Source organism: Cupressus sempervirens, chromosome 1 (genome assembly GCF_028749045.1).
Source record: "Cupressus sempervirens isolate cs-2001-9-10 chromosome 1, ASM2874904v1, whole genome shotgun sequence".
Classification (NCBI taxonomy): Eukaryota; Viridiplantae; Streptophyta; class Pinopsida; order Cupressales; family Cupressaceae; genus Cupressus; species Cupressus sempervirens.
This window is the reverse complement of record NC_143118.1, coordinates 226915869-226931190: the sequence shown is the minus strand read 5'-3', so window position 1 is coordinate 226931190 and position 15322 is coordinate 226915869. Positions and strand designations below refer to the sequence as shown.

At 35.6% G+C, this 15322-nt stretch overlaps 1 protein-coding gene across 1 annotated transcript in view; it reads right to left on the bottom strand.

Annotated features, from left to right (window-relative positions):
- Positions 1 to 263: 263 nt before the first annotated feature.
- The window catches only part of LOC149576983 (Transducin/WD40 repeat-like superfamily protein), a 95062-nt gene continuing 80003 nt past the window's right edge, over positions 264 to 15322 (bottom strand). Inside the window, exons 7-12 of the mRNA XM_089821478.1 lie at positions 4374 to 4421; positions 2545 to 2655; positions 2276 to 2457; positions 2076 to 2197; positions 1026 to 1102; positions 264 to 934 (exon numbers count right to left, since the gene is read on the bottom strand). Of these exons, the coding sequence (XP_089677604.1) occupies positions 821 to 934; positions 1026 to 1102; positions 2076 to 2197; positions 2276 to 2457; positions 2545 to 2655; positions 4374 to 4421 (654 nt within the window). The 3' untranslated portion in view covers positions 264 to 820. The remainder of the gene's footprint in view (positions 935 to 1025; positions 1103 to 2075; positions 2198 to 2275; positions 2458 to 2544; positions 2656 to 4373; positions 4422 to 15322) is intronic.

The following is a 15322-nucleotide window of genomic DNA, read 5'->3' as shown; positions in this document are numbered from 1 at the left end:
TCTTTCTGTTCGCACCCCTTGGAATGTGGCTCCACTAACAAATTAACGCATTGAAATGTGCCATTCCAGAATCTTTGTTCCTAATTTTTCACATGTCGAAGCTGTTGATTTTGAAAGATAAAGTACTTTTTCAAGCCTTGAAGTTGTTGACTGTCACTGCTAATTTCAAATACCCTATCTGGTATCCAAAATTTTGGTACCCATATAGGGCATTCATTTGGACTGGATAGTCTACAGCTTAGACCCATTATGAATAAATGAAATTATGAAAAGAATTAAAGAATAATTTACTAAATAGTGAAAAAATACAAATTTGAATACTTTGAGTCAGACTGGATAATAAATAGCCATCAAGAGCTTGATCAAATAGCTCAGGGAAGTACATCGGAAGGTTTTGAAACAGTGCTGCCATTACTTAATCCAGGGAAGTACATTTGCAACCCTTAATCCATTTTCTGCTGTTGGAGATTGAAAACAAGAAATTCGCCAAGCCACTCTCCAGCCTTGCAAAAGATTTATATTATATCTATGTAAAGAATAAAGAATAATTTTCTGAATAGTGAAAAAACACAAACTTGGATCCTCTGACTGGATAAGCTCTAGCAATCTAAAGCTTGATCAATTAGCTCAGGGAAGAACATCAGAGGATTTTGAATCATCAGCGCCAATCTTATAATGGGGATGGCTACATCTCTGCAATCATTAGTCCATTTTATGCTGTTGAAGATTGAAAATGACAAGTCCACTAAGCCACTATCCACCCTTGCTGACAATGTATACACAGAACAAAACCATCTTGGTTTACTTGCTCATTATTTCCTTATCCTTGCTTTTTTGCACGCTTCCACACTATTACAACACCATCAGAATCAGATGAAGCCAATAGATTTTCACCATGATTCCATGCCACTCCAATAACTGGAGAACTGTGCCCCTGTCCCCACAAATATGTAAACAAGGTGTACAGATAATGAAGCCTTCAGAAATCACAATAAAAAAACTAGAAATCAAAGTGAGTAGTTCACCTGTAACTTATTTACACACGGGTGCTTTGGTCTGGTTAAATCATAGAAATACACATTTGAATCCTCACTCCCAGAGACTGTCGAATTTTACAAAAAAAAAAATTCAGAACATAGCTGTTAGTTTAAAAGGTTATGTTTTCAACGGTTTTACTAAACCTTTTTACTCTCAGACACCAACCCTAAGCACAAGAAACCAAAAAAATATCAAACTTACCAAGATAACGTATTGGAAAACAGAATGGTGAGATTATATATTATTACAGCACTGGCAATTTCATCATCTTTTTGCACACCAATCAAAGCAACTAACCAAACCAGATTCTCAGATAAGAGAATGAGCCATAAATTTACACATGGATCCATTTCTACAATGTTTATGGTGGAGGTTGTTTGTAACATGAGGAACAATAATACCCATGAATATTTGTGACAACCTTTAAAATGTTACTTTGGCCAAAAGGCATGATGGAATCACAATCTGTAGCCATGTCTTTGACTCATAAAATACAACTGACAGCCAGGAGAGCTGTGACTATATCCTACATAACATGTCCATAAAGGATATATATTATAAAGAAAGTAAAAACATGGGAGTTGACCAGACATTGGGCTACTTAGTTATCTTGAAAATCAATGGCACAATAACTGAGGATGCATATATGGCAGGGTAACAAGATCCATAAGTTTTTGTTTTATATTTAAGAAAATAGTGTGGCCTTTTTCAATTTTTTCCTGACAGAGATTAAGCATATTATTAAGTGCCTTCGGCTTCTCTAAGAAATATGCTATTTCCATTTCATTGATAGAGCTCATTTTGAAGCATATAAAACACAGACAAATTGAAGAAATGATGCATCTAAAAGCCAGTACATGCAACACTGAGGAAGTTTTACAGATGTTTCTGAAATTTATGTAAATAATAAAAATATTGATAGGAAAGGATATTTAACTTCAACAAGACATGACATTCTTAATAAATTTAGACCCTGCGGGTAGTTTGAAACACATCATAGACTTTATATAGATTACAGAAATAAGAGAAGAACAAACCTATAAATTCGCCTTTCTCCAGCGAGAGCAATGGGCAAAAGGATGCATGTATATTTCTTGATCGAGGAGCCAGTTGGAGTGAGCACCGAAGAGACAGATAACCCCCAACTTCCAGAGCAACACTGCAGATAATAATAGGACAATTAAACACAAAAGCTTAAAGACTGGAACAACTTAGTGGATCAAAAATGCTGACACACCTGAAGAAAGATAGGTTGCCATCTTTCGTACAAGTGAGGAGGACTGGACCTCGCGCTAGAAGAGAAAATATTCTAAATTGCACGGTTGTAGTGGGAGATTTGTGCTTAGCACCAGTGCGGTTTCTGTGTGTTCGAGAAAGTGTCCCAGTGTGTGAATTTATTGTCAAGCTGTGGATGCAACCCTGCAAATTTCCAGTCATTGAACTTCATATCACACAAATGCCATTTTATCAAATGTTATAGAGGAAATCCTGAAAGGAATAAAATACCTGTGAGTCACCAGCAAAAATATACCGTCCAGTATGATCTGTGTCCATTGCCGTAATCTCATTCTCCAATGAAATTTTTTTAATTAATCTGCCAGTACTAAAGTTGATCATCTGATACAGACAATAGATCTCTTCATTAAAATTTATCTGTCGTCCATTTAAGAATTAAGAGAGATGATAGCTTGCATTTGTTTCATAATTGATTGGAAAAACATCTGGAACTTATGTCTCAAATAATGAATCTGATACAGAACAGTTTATATCATTGATTTGTAAGCTTTAACAATAACTCTTGAATTAGTGGCTGAATGGCACCATGAGTTTGTGAGGGTCAGGCTCTAAAGACTGGAATAAGCAGATCATAATGAAAAGCTGCAAAATTTAATAAAAATATTAAAGGATATTTGATTGTCCTTTCCCATCAAACACACCTAAGTGATTAATCTTCTATGCTGGTAGGTTCAACAAAACAATTTCCCTACGCAAAATCTGTTGGAGGCATGTTATATTCGTTTCTGTTTTACACCCCTTATAGATTGTGTACCCTGCTACAATTGAGGAAACATGTTGGGGGTCCATACAGCAGAATTTTCAGACCGTGGATTTTTACTTATCATATTGTGATACTTCTTTGTGGTTTCCTGTATTAATAAATATGTCATATAAGTACTTAAACATGGATTAGGGTTAAACAATAGTCTAAAACGGTGTTTCTCTGAATTTTTGGATGGCTTTCTGGAGACAGCAAAAGTTTCCAAAAATTTGGGTATGGTCAGGGATATATATATATATATATACACTAACATATATAATTTTAATTTTTCATACTTCTTTATGGATTCTTGTATTGATAGGCATGTGCTTATGAATACTTATGCATGGATCTCTGCAGTAGTGTGTGAGAGTGTTTCTTCAAGTCTTGGCGATATGTTTGCAGGTACACCAAAAACGATTCCAAATTTTTAGGAACAGTATACTAATTTATGGGTAATCTGGAAAGAAAGAAATCAGGAAAATTTCCAAGGGCACAATGAGATCACTTACTGAGTCTATAAAAGACTCATGTTTTACAATGTTGTTATGCAGATTACATTAACAATGGAGGTATCCAAAGACTTTGTGAAGATGCTAAAAGAGGGTACCATTGAAGTGAACAAATCTGAAATCAAATATAGACAACATTGGCTGTTCAATAAAGCAGAAAATATCCCTTCCTTAGTGAATATCTAGATTTCCAAATGAAATACAACAAAAAGTTACCCAGATGAGACCTTGCAAAAGGATCTAGCAGCTCAAAATGGAAGAAGTTTTAATGACAATGAAGAAGAAGAATTCACAGTAGAAGTTGTGAGGTCAAGTGATGATGTTTCTGATATCATTCCATTCAGAGGGTGGAAAGTCATTTATGACTATAGTGACAATAGGACCTGCTACTACCTTATCTGTACAAATATGTAAATGATAGAAAAGTATTATGTACATATCCGTATTATGGCTGTTAATTTTTATTCCTTTCTGCGGGGGTGTTATGTCCCCTTTTTTAATATCTTGGGATTTTGGAACAACTAACTTGAATTATTAACACTTATTATGAATTACAATATCTAATAAGATAAGATAAATTTATTAATGTCCAACAGGAGACCACAAAAGGGATCAAAGGGACTACCAAGCATAATACAAGGGGCCAGCCCACAACAGGGACACCAAATGGTGTCCAAAGAAAACAGCATATATCCTTTTATCCAAGAAAGAATTCATTGATTCATCAACTGTAATTTATACATAAAAGCACATTACAAGACTCCACAGGGAAAATTCAAACTTACAGTAATCTCTTTTTTTGCATTTCCAACCAACAAGTTGTTATTGTTTACCTGTAACAAAATCCAGAGACTATCAGAAGCAAAAGAATGAATGACAAAACATCTGAAACCTTCTTCCACAAAATGCTTCATTCATTTTACATATGCTAGTGACTTGAAACAGGCAACTATATACTGTATGCCATAATGTGTAGTTATAAAACATATATGACAAAAGATAAAGCCATAAGTACAATGAATGATATAAGCAACAAGATATTTGGGCAAGCATAAAATACGCATTGAATTAAATTCTTTAAGAAAAAATTTCAACGATCTGCAGTTAAAGAAATGAAGCAATGGTACTGAAATGTCTTATATTTTATTTTTTCTATTTTAATATTAAAATTATTAGTTAGTGTTTTCCATTAGGTACTTTTGTTTTGAACATGTGCAAAAACTATGTGAAAAAAATAAACTATTAGAAACTGTATTTCATTAATTATCCAAAGGTAATTATAGAAACTTGTAATCCTCTCTTAAATATTAACTAGAGATACTAGATCTGGCATTGCCACATCTACAGAGATCAGATTGAGCACTTGTTAGAATGGATATTACACACGTAATTGGTAGAATACTGGATGAGTTTATAAATAAGGAAGATGCTCATTTATAATTTTATAGTTTAAAAAGACGATGTTTCTATTACAAAACAATCATCGTTATTAAAAACATTCTACTAACAAAAGCATATTTTTAATATTGACAAGATTTACAATACTGAGCATTAAAATAATAATAAAGAGGATATTAAGTTGATATTATTCTAATATCTCCCTTGCTGGTCAATCTGTCTACGACACCAAGGAGCCCCCCAAACTCACAAACTTCTCTAGACGTAGAAACTTAAAAGAATATTTGCAGATATTGACAGTCTGGTCTACTGTAGGAACATAAGATAAATCCATGGGTCCATCTTCAACGAGCTGACAGATGAAGTGACAATGAATGTCAATATGCTTGGTTCGCTTAAGGAAGACTGGATTTTTTGCAAGTTTGAATACCCCTTGATTGTCACATGAGAGGGGTGAAGGGCCTGCCTAAGACAGTGATGTCGGAAAGCATTCTTCAAAGCCAAACTGCCTCACAACCTTCTTTGACTGTTCCCCTTTATTCAGCTTCCATTCATGAAAGACATACAGTCTGCTCCTTCTTACTGGTTCAAGTGATAGCATCAACAGAGCCTCCCCACAAATGGACATTTTGTCATCAACAGAGCCTCCCCAATCTGAGTCTAGGCAATCGATGAGTCATTGATCTTTGGTTCGTCCATAGAGGATAGCATTCTAGAGTGCTCTTGACATAACGCAAGATGCACTTCGCTGCAACCCAATGATCTGAAGTAGGAGATATCATTAAACAAGATATGTAACTCACTGCAGAGCTGAGATCAGATCTAGTGGCAGTGAGATAGATTAAACTGCCCACTAGTTGCCTAAATGTAGATTCATTCTCAATAGGATAACCAGATTCCATTGACAACTATAGACCAAACTCCATAGGTGTAGATGTAGGTTTGCAGTCCTCTATTCTGAATTTGTGAAGCATAGCCTATGCATACTTAGACTAAGACACAATGATGCCATGTGACTGCTGCCAAACCTCGACACCTAAGCAGTATTACAGAAGCCCAAGGTCTGTCATGTCAAAGGACTGCCATTTGTTCTATTTGATTTCTTCAATCAAAGATGATGTTGACCTATAAGTAATTATCAAATCATCAACATAAATAACCAGGAGGATGATGTCAATGTCAATAATCTTAACATACAGATTTTAGTCAAAAAGACTCTTCTAGAAACCTTGATTTGTGAGGTACTTATCAATTTTCATGTACCATGCTCGAGGAGTTTGTTTGAGGCCATAATGTGCTTTCACTAGTTTAAATACCTAGTGTTCTTTACCAGCCCTTGAATCCAAGAGGTTGTGTCATGTAAACTTGATCATCAACATAAATATCTAGAAGGATGATTTCAATGCCAATAATCTTAACATATATAGATTTGAGTTAGAAGGACTCTTCTAGAAACCCTGATTTGTAAGGTACTTGTCAATTTTCATGTACCATGCCCGAGTTGTATGTTTGAGGCAATAAACTGCTTTTACTGGTTGAAATACTCGGTGTTCTTTAACAGCCCTTGAATCCAAGAGATTGTGTCATGTAAACCTCCTCCTATAACTCACCATTCAGGAAGGCATTTTGCCATGCATTTGATGGACATTCTAGGCACAATGAGTTGTCATGGTTAGGACTAATATGATGGTGCTCATCTTTGTTGTCGAAGCAAAGGTCTCTTCATAATCAGTTCCTTCACATTAAGAGAAGCCTTTGGCAACAAGACGAGCCTTGTACTTATCTAAAGTGCCATCAGCCTTATATTTGACTTTTCAGATCCATTTGCATCTTATGAGTTTCTTTCTTAAGGGAAGATCTGACAGACCCAAGTGTTATTTTTCAAAAGACTAAGATGCTCAGTCTTCATAGCTTCTTCCCACTCAGGTATCCCTTTTGCCTCTATGTACGTTTGGGGCTCATACACACCATCAATGTTGTCCATTAGAGAAAACTTTACAAAATCAAAAGGTCTAAGAGAAGCCTTTGGCAACAAGACAAGCATTGTATTTGGCTTTTAAGACCCATTTGCGTATGATTGGCTTCTTTCCTAAAAGATCTGATAATATCCAAGTGTTATTTTTCAAAGGAATATGATGCTTGGTCTTCATAGCTCCTTCCTACTCAAGTATCTCTTTTGCCTCTATGCATGTTTGAGGCTCATACACACTTTGAATGTTGGCCATGAGAGCAAAAATTACATATTTAAAAGGTTTTCTCTTCTTCCCCAATGAGGTCATCATCATGAAGATTGTCAATCATCTTAGCCCATCATTTAGGTAGGATAGTAGGAATGCCAATATCAAAAGCACGTGGTGCAACAAGATCATCATCATCAAAGAGAAGATCACATAAATCGTGAAGAAAATCATGTGGTGTAGTTGCATGTTTGGGTGATCCTACAAGAGAAGGAATTGTTGAAGCAAGAACAGGAATAGTTAGAGCCTTCTCAGCAAGATCCCTCCCATCAAGTGGACCTAATGGGAGACAAACACCAAAGTCTTGAGCTTTGCGAGACCGATCCTCAAAATCCATATCTGGAGTAATGAGCTTAAATAGCCCTCCTTCCTCATCAAAGGCCACATCACGACCAAAGATGAGACAATTAGTCTCCATGTCAACCAATCAATAGGCTTTGCGATTATCATTGTAACCAATTAGCATGAGTTTCTAACTCTTGGCATCTAACTTGGTGCATTTAGCATCAAGGATCAAGACAAAAGTAGTGGAGCGAAAAACGTTGAGATGGGTACTTCTAGTTGACTTGACCAAACCTCTTCCAAAGTCTATTCCTTGACAACCATTGTATGAGAGCAGTTGAGAAGATATACGACATTGTGGATTGCTTCAGTCCAAAATTTCTTTGAAACACTTGTGTTCAAGCATAGACCAGGTCATTTTGGTGACCATGTTTCACGATTAACAAGACCATTTTGTTGAGGGGTGTAAGGTGTTGTTTCACGATTCACAAAAATAGGAGAAGGCAGAGGAACAAAATTCTCCCCTATAAGAGTAGCAATATGTTGACCAGACTCCATTTCTACAAATGTTTTGAACTTTTGAAACAAAACAAACACCTCTAATTTTTGTTGAAGGAAATACATCCTCATTTTATGACTGAAAACAAAAATACCTAAACCTAGTAACAAAAGGAGTAACCATAGGTCCAAAGATATTAGTACAGACCAATTGTAATACCTTAAAAGCTCCCTAGGACTCAACATTTGAAATAGGAATGCAATGTTATTTCCCGGCCTAACTGATTTACAAACTCCAAGTTCTAGATCTAAATCTTTGGCAATCCAATGAGACGATCTTCCTAAACAAGCTGAGAAAGATGATGCACATCCAGGTGCCCATACTATTGATGCCAGAGTGTATTAATAGAGAAGCGTTGGGCAGCCATAGCAAGCTCCTAAGAATATCTAGAGTCAACATTTCTAAAAAGACCATTATTCTCAACACGTGCAACAATAGAGTGAGTCTCCCAATCAATGATATTGCACTAATGTGAACTAAAGGTCTCATCTAGCTGAGGGGAACGTCTTAGAATTTGACTGACTGAGAGAAGGTTGAGTTCCATTCCTAGAACATAGTACACATCAAGGAAAATCATTTTTTTCCTCGAGGCTGAATCTATATATTGCCTTTTCTGACAACAATGTACTCTCCTCTGCAAAAATGACTAAATTTGAGAATGGTTGAGAATCTATGAACCAATCCTGGCTATGAATAAAATGGCAAGAGGCACCTAAACCAATATAATAGACAAAAGATTTTACATGATCTATAAGTCTTTTAGCCATGAAGGCGTAAAAGCCATACTTACTCTGCAAAGTGTGTTCCCTAGCATGTGTTGTAGGTTATGAACCAGATTGCTTGGCTTGAGCAACTAAGCATTTACAACACTCAATATTTTTCTTCTTCGGGCCTTTTGATGACTGAGCAAAGAGATTTAGTTGAGAAGACAGAGAGTAGTTGCTTGTATCTTTATGAATAAAATTAGTTGAGAAAGCTTGTGAGTTCAAAGATAAATTGTTACCATTGTCAAATTTTTGTTTCCAATGATCTTGTTGTAGGAGCATCATGCAAAGATTGGAAAATGAAACATCAACATGAATTGAAGTAATGTAGACAGTTACAACAAAGTGCTCCTAGGAAGACCGATGACTCTTCAGGGTGATCATAACCATCTCTTCTTTCATTTCTGTTATATGGCTTCCAAGGGATCTTGAATGTCCTTGATTTTATTGAGTTGATCTTACAAAGAAACATGTTCATCCATTATGACAGTGAAGAGCATGCTCTTCAAGAAGAATGCATGGCTCTTATCAGAGATTTCAAGCAAACATTTTCCATGGCTTTAATTTTCCGCACCATTTAAGAACCTCTAGTAGCTTAATCATTAGTGACTAAAAGTTTGATAAGCATGACAACTTTTTGATTTTGCTCATCAAATTTGTCTAATCTTTGCCTTCATTTGTAAGACGATCTGTTTTTCCCAAAACAATTTTGTCAAGACATTTGTATTCAAATGTCGTCGTCATACATTGTTTCGAAATATTATAGTTCCTGTCCTTACATTTCCAAGTCCCCTCAACTAGAATATTCGTTCGTAGTGTCATTACACAAAGCTGAGGTCAAAGGTGACTAACAGAATAGCAATACAAATATCAAAGCAAAATACAATCACCACGTGAAAATCACATTTTGAATAAGACTGATAAAGAGAACAAACATTGATTTCACGACTAAACAACAAAAGTTTTGGGCACGAATCCCAAGTCAAAAAAATTTAAAGACCCAAAAATATTTGTAAACCACCCAAATAAGCTCTTAAAAAACCTAGAAGGAATATGTTGTCAGAATTTATAAAACCCTAGCACATTGCAAAAAATTAGAAATATCTTCATAAAGCTAAATGTTGGCCATAGAGGAAATACTGAGGGCTTGTAAAACCCTAGGTGGCTAAAGAAGAATATGCAATTGTTATAAAGCTTCTATAGAATGGTTGAAATCAAAAACATTTATATAAAAACTCCCATCAACAACATAGAGCCATTAAATCCAAGATCGTGGTCAATTCTGGAAGAAGAGACATGGGCCGTTGAGACGCTTTATTGTCAAAAAATGAACATAGAGAGCGGATACGAAACAAGTAGTTTGTGTGGGCTTCAAACTAGTCGTCACATGTGAAAAGAGAAAAACCTAACCATGAGAAAGGTCATTTAAGCCAAAAACACCAAACTTAGAAGACAAAGTCGTCATTCTGTAAGAAACAACCAAAAATGACGATTCCAAAGAAACTTTAAACAAGTTGCAGATGAGGAACAAGAAAGAACACCGGTAGGGATTCAAATTATGTAAAGCAAACCCATGAAAAGATTTTTGAAACAAAAAGAAATAATCAAAATAAAAAAATCAAAAGCCCCATTCTAATACCATATTAAACAGGTAATCAATAGCCATAGAATATTAGATGAATTAATGAATGAGCAAGATGCTCATTTAATTTGCAAAGACGATGTTTTTGTTACAAAACAATTGTTGCTATTAGAATATTTTAATAGCAAAAGAGCACCGGTAGGGAAAAATATTCCGTAAAGCAAACCCACGAAAAGATTTTTGAAACAAAAAGAAAAATTCTAATACCATATTAAACATGTCGATAGCTTCTTCTTTTTTATTGGTAAACGACCAAAGCCTAGATTAATTATTGTTCTTTGTTGTAATTAATTATTTTTACGTGTTACGAGAATTCGAACCTAAGACCTCCCATATGAGAGGCTCACAAGTGACCGTTGTGTTGTAGGCTCTTGCATAAATGTAATGAATAGTTGTAGAATATTAGATGAATTAATGAATGAGCAACATGCTCATTTATAATTTACAAAGCTGATGTTTCTGATACAAAATAATTGTTGTTATTGGAAACATTCTAAAAAGAAAAGCATATCTAAAATATCGGAAACATTCTAATATTTACAAGATTTATAATATTGATCATTAAAACAATAATAAACGGGATATTAAGGAGATATTATTATTCTAATAATGGAAACACTTGTTAGTATAGAAAAACTTAGTGTGTTGCAAGACTTTGTCAAATATACCTTCATTTGTAACTAAATAAAGGAAATGTTATCCATTATCTTGTTTCTACAAGATGTGAATTGTTGGAAATCATCGCCATCAATGTCAAAGTCATTAGAAGGATAGCATTGTGCCTTGTACACACACCCCATTGTAGACAAGGACCACCAATTCTCCTTTGCATTTTATCTTTGCATTAGGAAATTTGGAATACATCGAGCATATCAAAGATATGCAACTTTGGAGAATGTCTAGGGTTAGATTGGAATGCAATTATAGAAATAGTCTTTAGAATGACCTTGGAATCAATAAAGCAAAAAAAGGAATTAGGTATATGTAAAGCTTTTCATAACTTTGCACTTGGAAACACATCAAGAATCAGTCAAAGAATTGAAAAGGAAAGTATGGACTGAGATTTGCAAACTTGTAAGTGAATGTTTCATCAATCATATCATAAAGGAATCAAGTAAATTTGCAAGGTGAATAGAAGAAAATAATTAGATGGATGGAATATGTGGGTATGATATAAGAGGGGGAATATAGGACCTATCATTAACTCAAATTCGCAAAAGGGAAAATCCAAATTTATCAATCACAAAGAAGTGATCAATGCACAAATGAATCAAACAATGGAGAATATGAGGAAAGGAGGAAATCCTATAATCTACTATAGAAAGTATGTACTTGAAAAATAGAAGACAAATACTAACCTCAAAAAAGGCCAAATCTGGAAAATGCTCATTTATGATGTCTATGCACAATTTTGGGAAATTTTGCAACCTGCTTCGAACTGGAAATGCCAAGACAGAGAAAACCCAAAAAAAATTTGTCCTTCTAAGGGTAGGTCGACTTTAACCCAGATAGTGGGGCACAATCTTACCCCGAAAAGTCGACCTTGACCTGTACTGCTCTAACGAAAATTATGTTCCCAAATCTTGGAAGTTTGCTGAAAAGGGTATCCAAATCTGAACTTCAATTCGCTGTCCTGTACCTGCAAGAAAAAATGGATTTTTTGTTTGGATGGGGGGTTTGCCTTGGTCAAACCCCAGTTTGGAATCAACCTTGAAATAATTGAAATAATTGAAATGTAATTGAAACTGCAATATGTATAAATAAAGTAAATGGAACTATTCATCTTGCTTATGTTGAAATCCTTGTGGAGGATTCGAATCCAATTCACAAGTATGGAGGCTTCAAATGAATGTAGAAATTAATGTAGGATGTCTCAAATCAATGGTATTATATCTTAAACACCAACCTTAAATGGATCTTAGCATAGGAAGAGGCTTGAATGAATGTGGATGGTAAAATCTTCAACAAGAGGGTTCCATAGAGATTGAATCCTTCAATGGCTAACAATGGATCTCCTTGATGAATTGGATCTTGAATGCTTGAATGCTTGCTTGATTGTGAAAGTGGATCAAAACTTCATAGTCAGTGGGTGTGAAAATAAAAGAAGGCTTCCTTATATAGTGATCTAGGGCACAAACTTCTAGAGAGGCCAACATTGGAGAATTAAATACCAATTAACCTTAACCCCTAGAAATGGACCTAGATTAAATGCAATTTTAGAGTTTACTATTCCAACATCCAAATCAGCCAACCTGGAAGCGGGAAAATGAAACTTTTCAAAGCTCGATATCTCAAAACCTTCAGAACTTGAAATTTGGACTTGGGGTCAAGGTCAAGGACGACTCTTCCCTAGGTCAGGTCGAGGTCGTCCTTGACCCATCAGGTCGTCACTGACCCAAAAAGTCAAAGTCTTCAATTTCTCAGATAAAGTTGTTAGAAAGAGGCTGGAAATAGGGGGAGATAAGCAGAATAGGGGGTAAGCAACCAGATCCATGCAAAGACCTATTCAAGGCGCTTGACATGACCCCAGACCACTTACTCGGAGGGCTAAATGCTTTTATCATGGATGTGCATCCATTTTAAGACGATACAAGGAAACATGAATAAGGATGAGAAAGTCTGAAATTTGATGAACTACAAACATAGAGAACCATCATTTGCGCTTAAGTGAAGTTAAACAAAAATGTTGTATGAGACCTTATTGCAAGAATTGCATTATGAATTGGATAAAATCCAAGAATTCACTCTTAATCCACCACCTCGTGCACCTTACCCGACCTACTAGACATTGGGAGAAGGATTCTAAAGAGCAAAGGAAGAACGTGCATGTACCCTATTAGCGGGGATAAAGCCATTATGAGGAAAATCCAAAATATCCTCCTTGGGTCATCATTCTATGCACCCCAAACATAAAGAAAGCAAAAGGTATGGACCAATTTTGGTGGGGATTGTCCTATTCCAAGAATACTCTCCCAACCAACCAATCCAAAAGGATTACTTGTGTCTATCATCATGTTGATGTAAGTTTTATTCACTACAACATGCAGGATAGAATACTCTATGTTTCGAGATAAAACACCAAATACCAAATCCTCTCTTGAATAAATTCACTTCTAACACTAACACTGCAATGAAATATCATAAGATGACTCCAAGGTTCCTTTAGATGATGGATACTCAATGAAAATGATGTGATATGTTGGTATCACAAGGGGGCTTACAATGTTCTCCAAAATTTGTCAACTTGATTCGATTGATTTGGCTTCACAATGTACAATAAAAATGTACTTTTGACTTCCAACTTATGAAATGCAACTTATACTTGTAGTTGTGAATCCAAGCTACTTGTAAGGATGCAAGAAAGCGTGAATGGAGTCAATGATCATGACAATACTTATCTTATGATCATCATCTACCTCCAAGAGAAATATAACCCAGTATATCATTCTTATCCTCCATAATAGCATTCTTTATAGCCAAGTAATCAATTTCAATTTGTTTAAGTATGTCACCCTCGCAAGAGATCACTCGATGTAATGCTAGGAAATCAACCCTTTTTCCTCTTTCCAATACTGATCATTTAGCACTAAATGCACTAGTACCTCCATGAGAGTTTGTAAGTGAGAAAGAGTTTCCTCTTGACTAGATAAGAAATCCTTGCATTGTTTCAACATCTCTTGGCTGTTTTCTTGAAGGAAGAGCACAATAGCATAAGTCTTAATGAACCTAATTGTCTCTTCTACAACCGATGCCACCCATCTCTTTGTCTCTTTCCCTATGACTCCCACTCATTGTAGTCCTATAGATTCGTTGGAACTAGGCATGGGAGGACTAAAAGTTAAATCCACTTATTGGATTGGGTTGATTATTTGCCTAGACGTTCCTTCAAGCTCATGGCCTCTACCTTGTACTTTATCTTCTTTTCTACTTCTTTCACTATCTTTCATCTACAACTTGAATGCAACCATGTGCTTGCGTAACTTCCTATTTCTTGGTAGCCTAACACAACTCATATTCCTCAATATCATAATCTCCTAACAAAACCTCTTTCATCACCTTGTCTACCTGTGGGATTAAAACTTGACCAATGCACGCCCCTGGAGCATTTTTTGTAACTTGATAGAATCTCTTGGTTGAATGCAATATTGATACGTTGGATGCGTATCAAAGCTTTTGGTGAGCATTCATAAGATGGCCTCGAGTGGCCCACGATTTAGAGTGATGTATTTTTAGGAAGACAAGTAGGTATAGCGGACCGGCAACACAAATACAATAGACCCTATTTATTTGGCTTCTACACCAAGCAGAGTGGGAGAATATGAAGATGATCTTGTGTTTGGCCTTGGTGGCAATGTTGAGCATGCATGTGAGGGGATCAATGCATCCAAAATTTTCCCCTATAGCAATAAAAGGAGCATTGCAGACATGTTTGATCATGTTCATGAGAAGGAAGTTTTAGACAAGGAGTACTCTTTAGAATGAGCATTACCACTTGCATGTAATCTTGGTGGCCCTCTCGCTGATGTGGTTTTGCAGTTCGGTGTGTGAGCTATCAAAGTGAAAGTTGATGTTGAAGATTGGTAATTGTTCGTATTTGTCATTTGTCGATAATTAATAGAAGAGTATGTCAGTATTGTCTTCACAGTAAGTTATATGTATCTTTTCCAAGTCGAGGTTGAGTCGAAAGGCAACTCTGCTACAACGATGTTTCTCAATTTCATTTATATTGTCATTTTTGTTTTGTCTTTATTCTCTCTTTCTATCTTTTTGGGTATCATCGAGTCTTTTGTTAGATTTCTATATGTGCCAATTGTTTCACAATCACTTTGATAGTCATAGTGTGATTCAATTG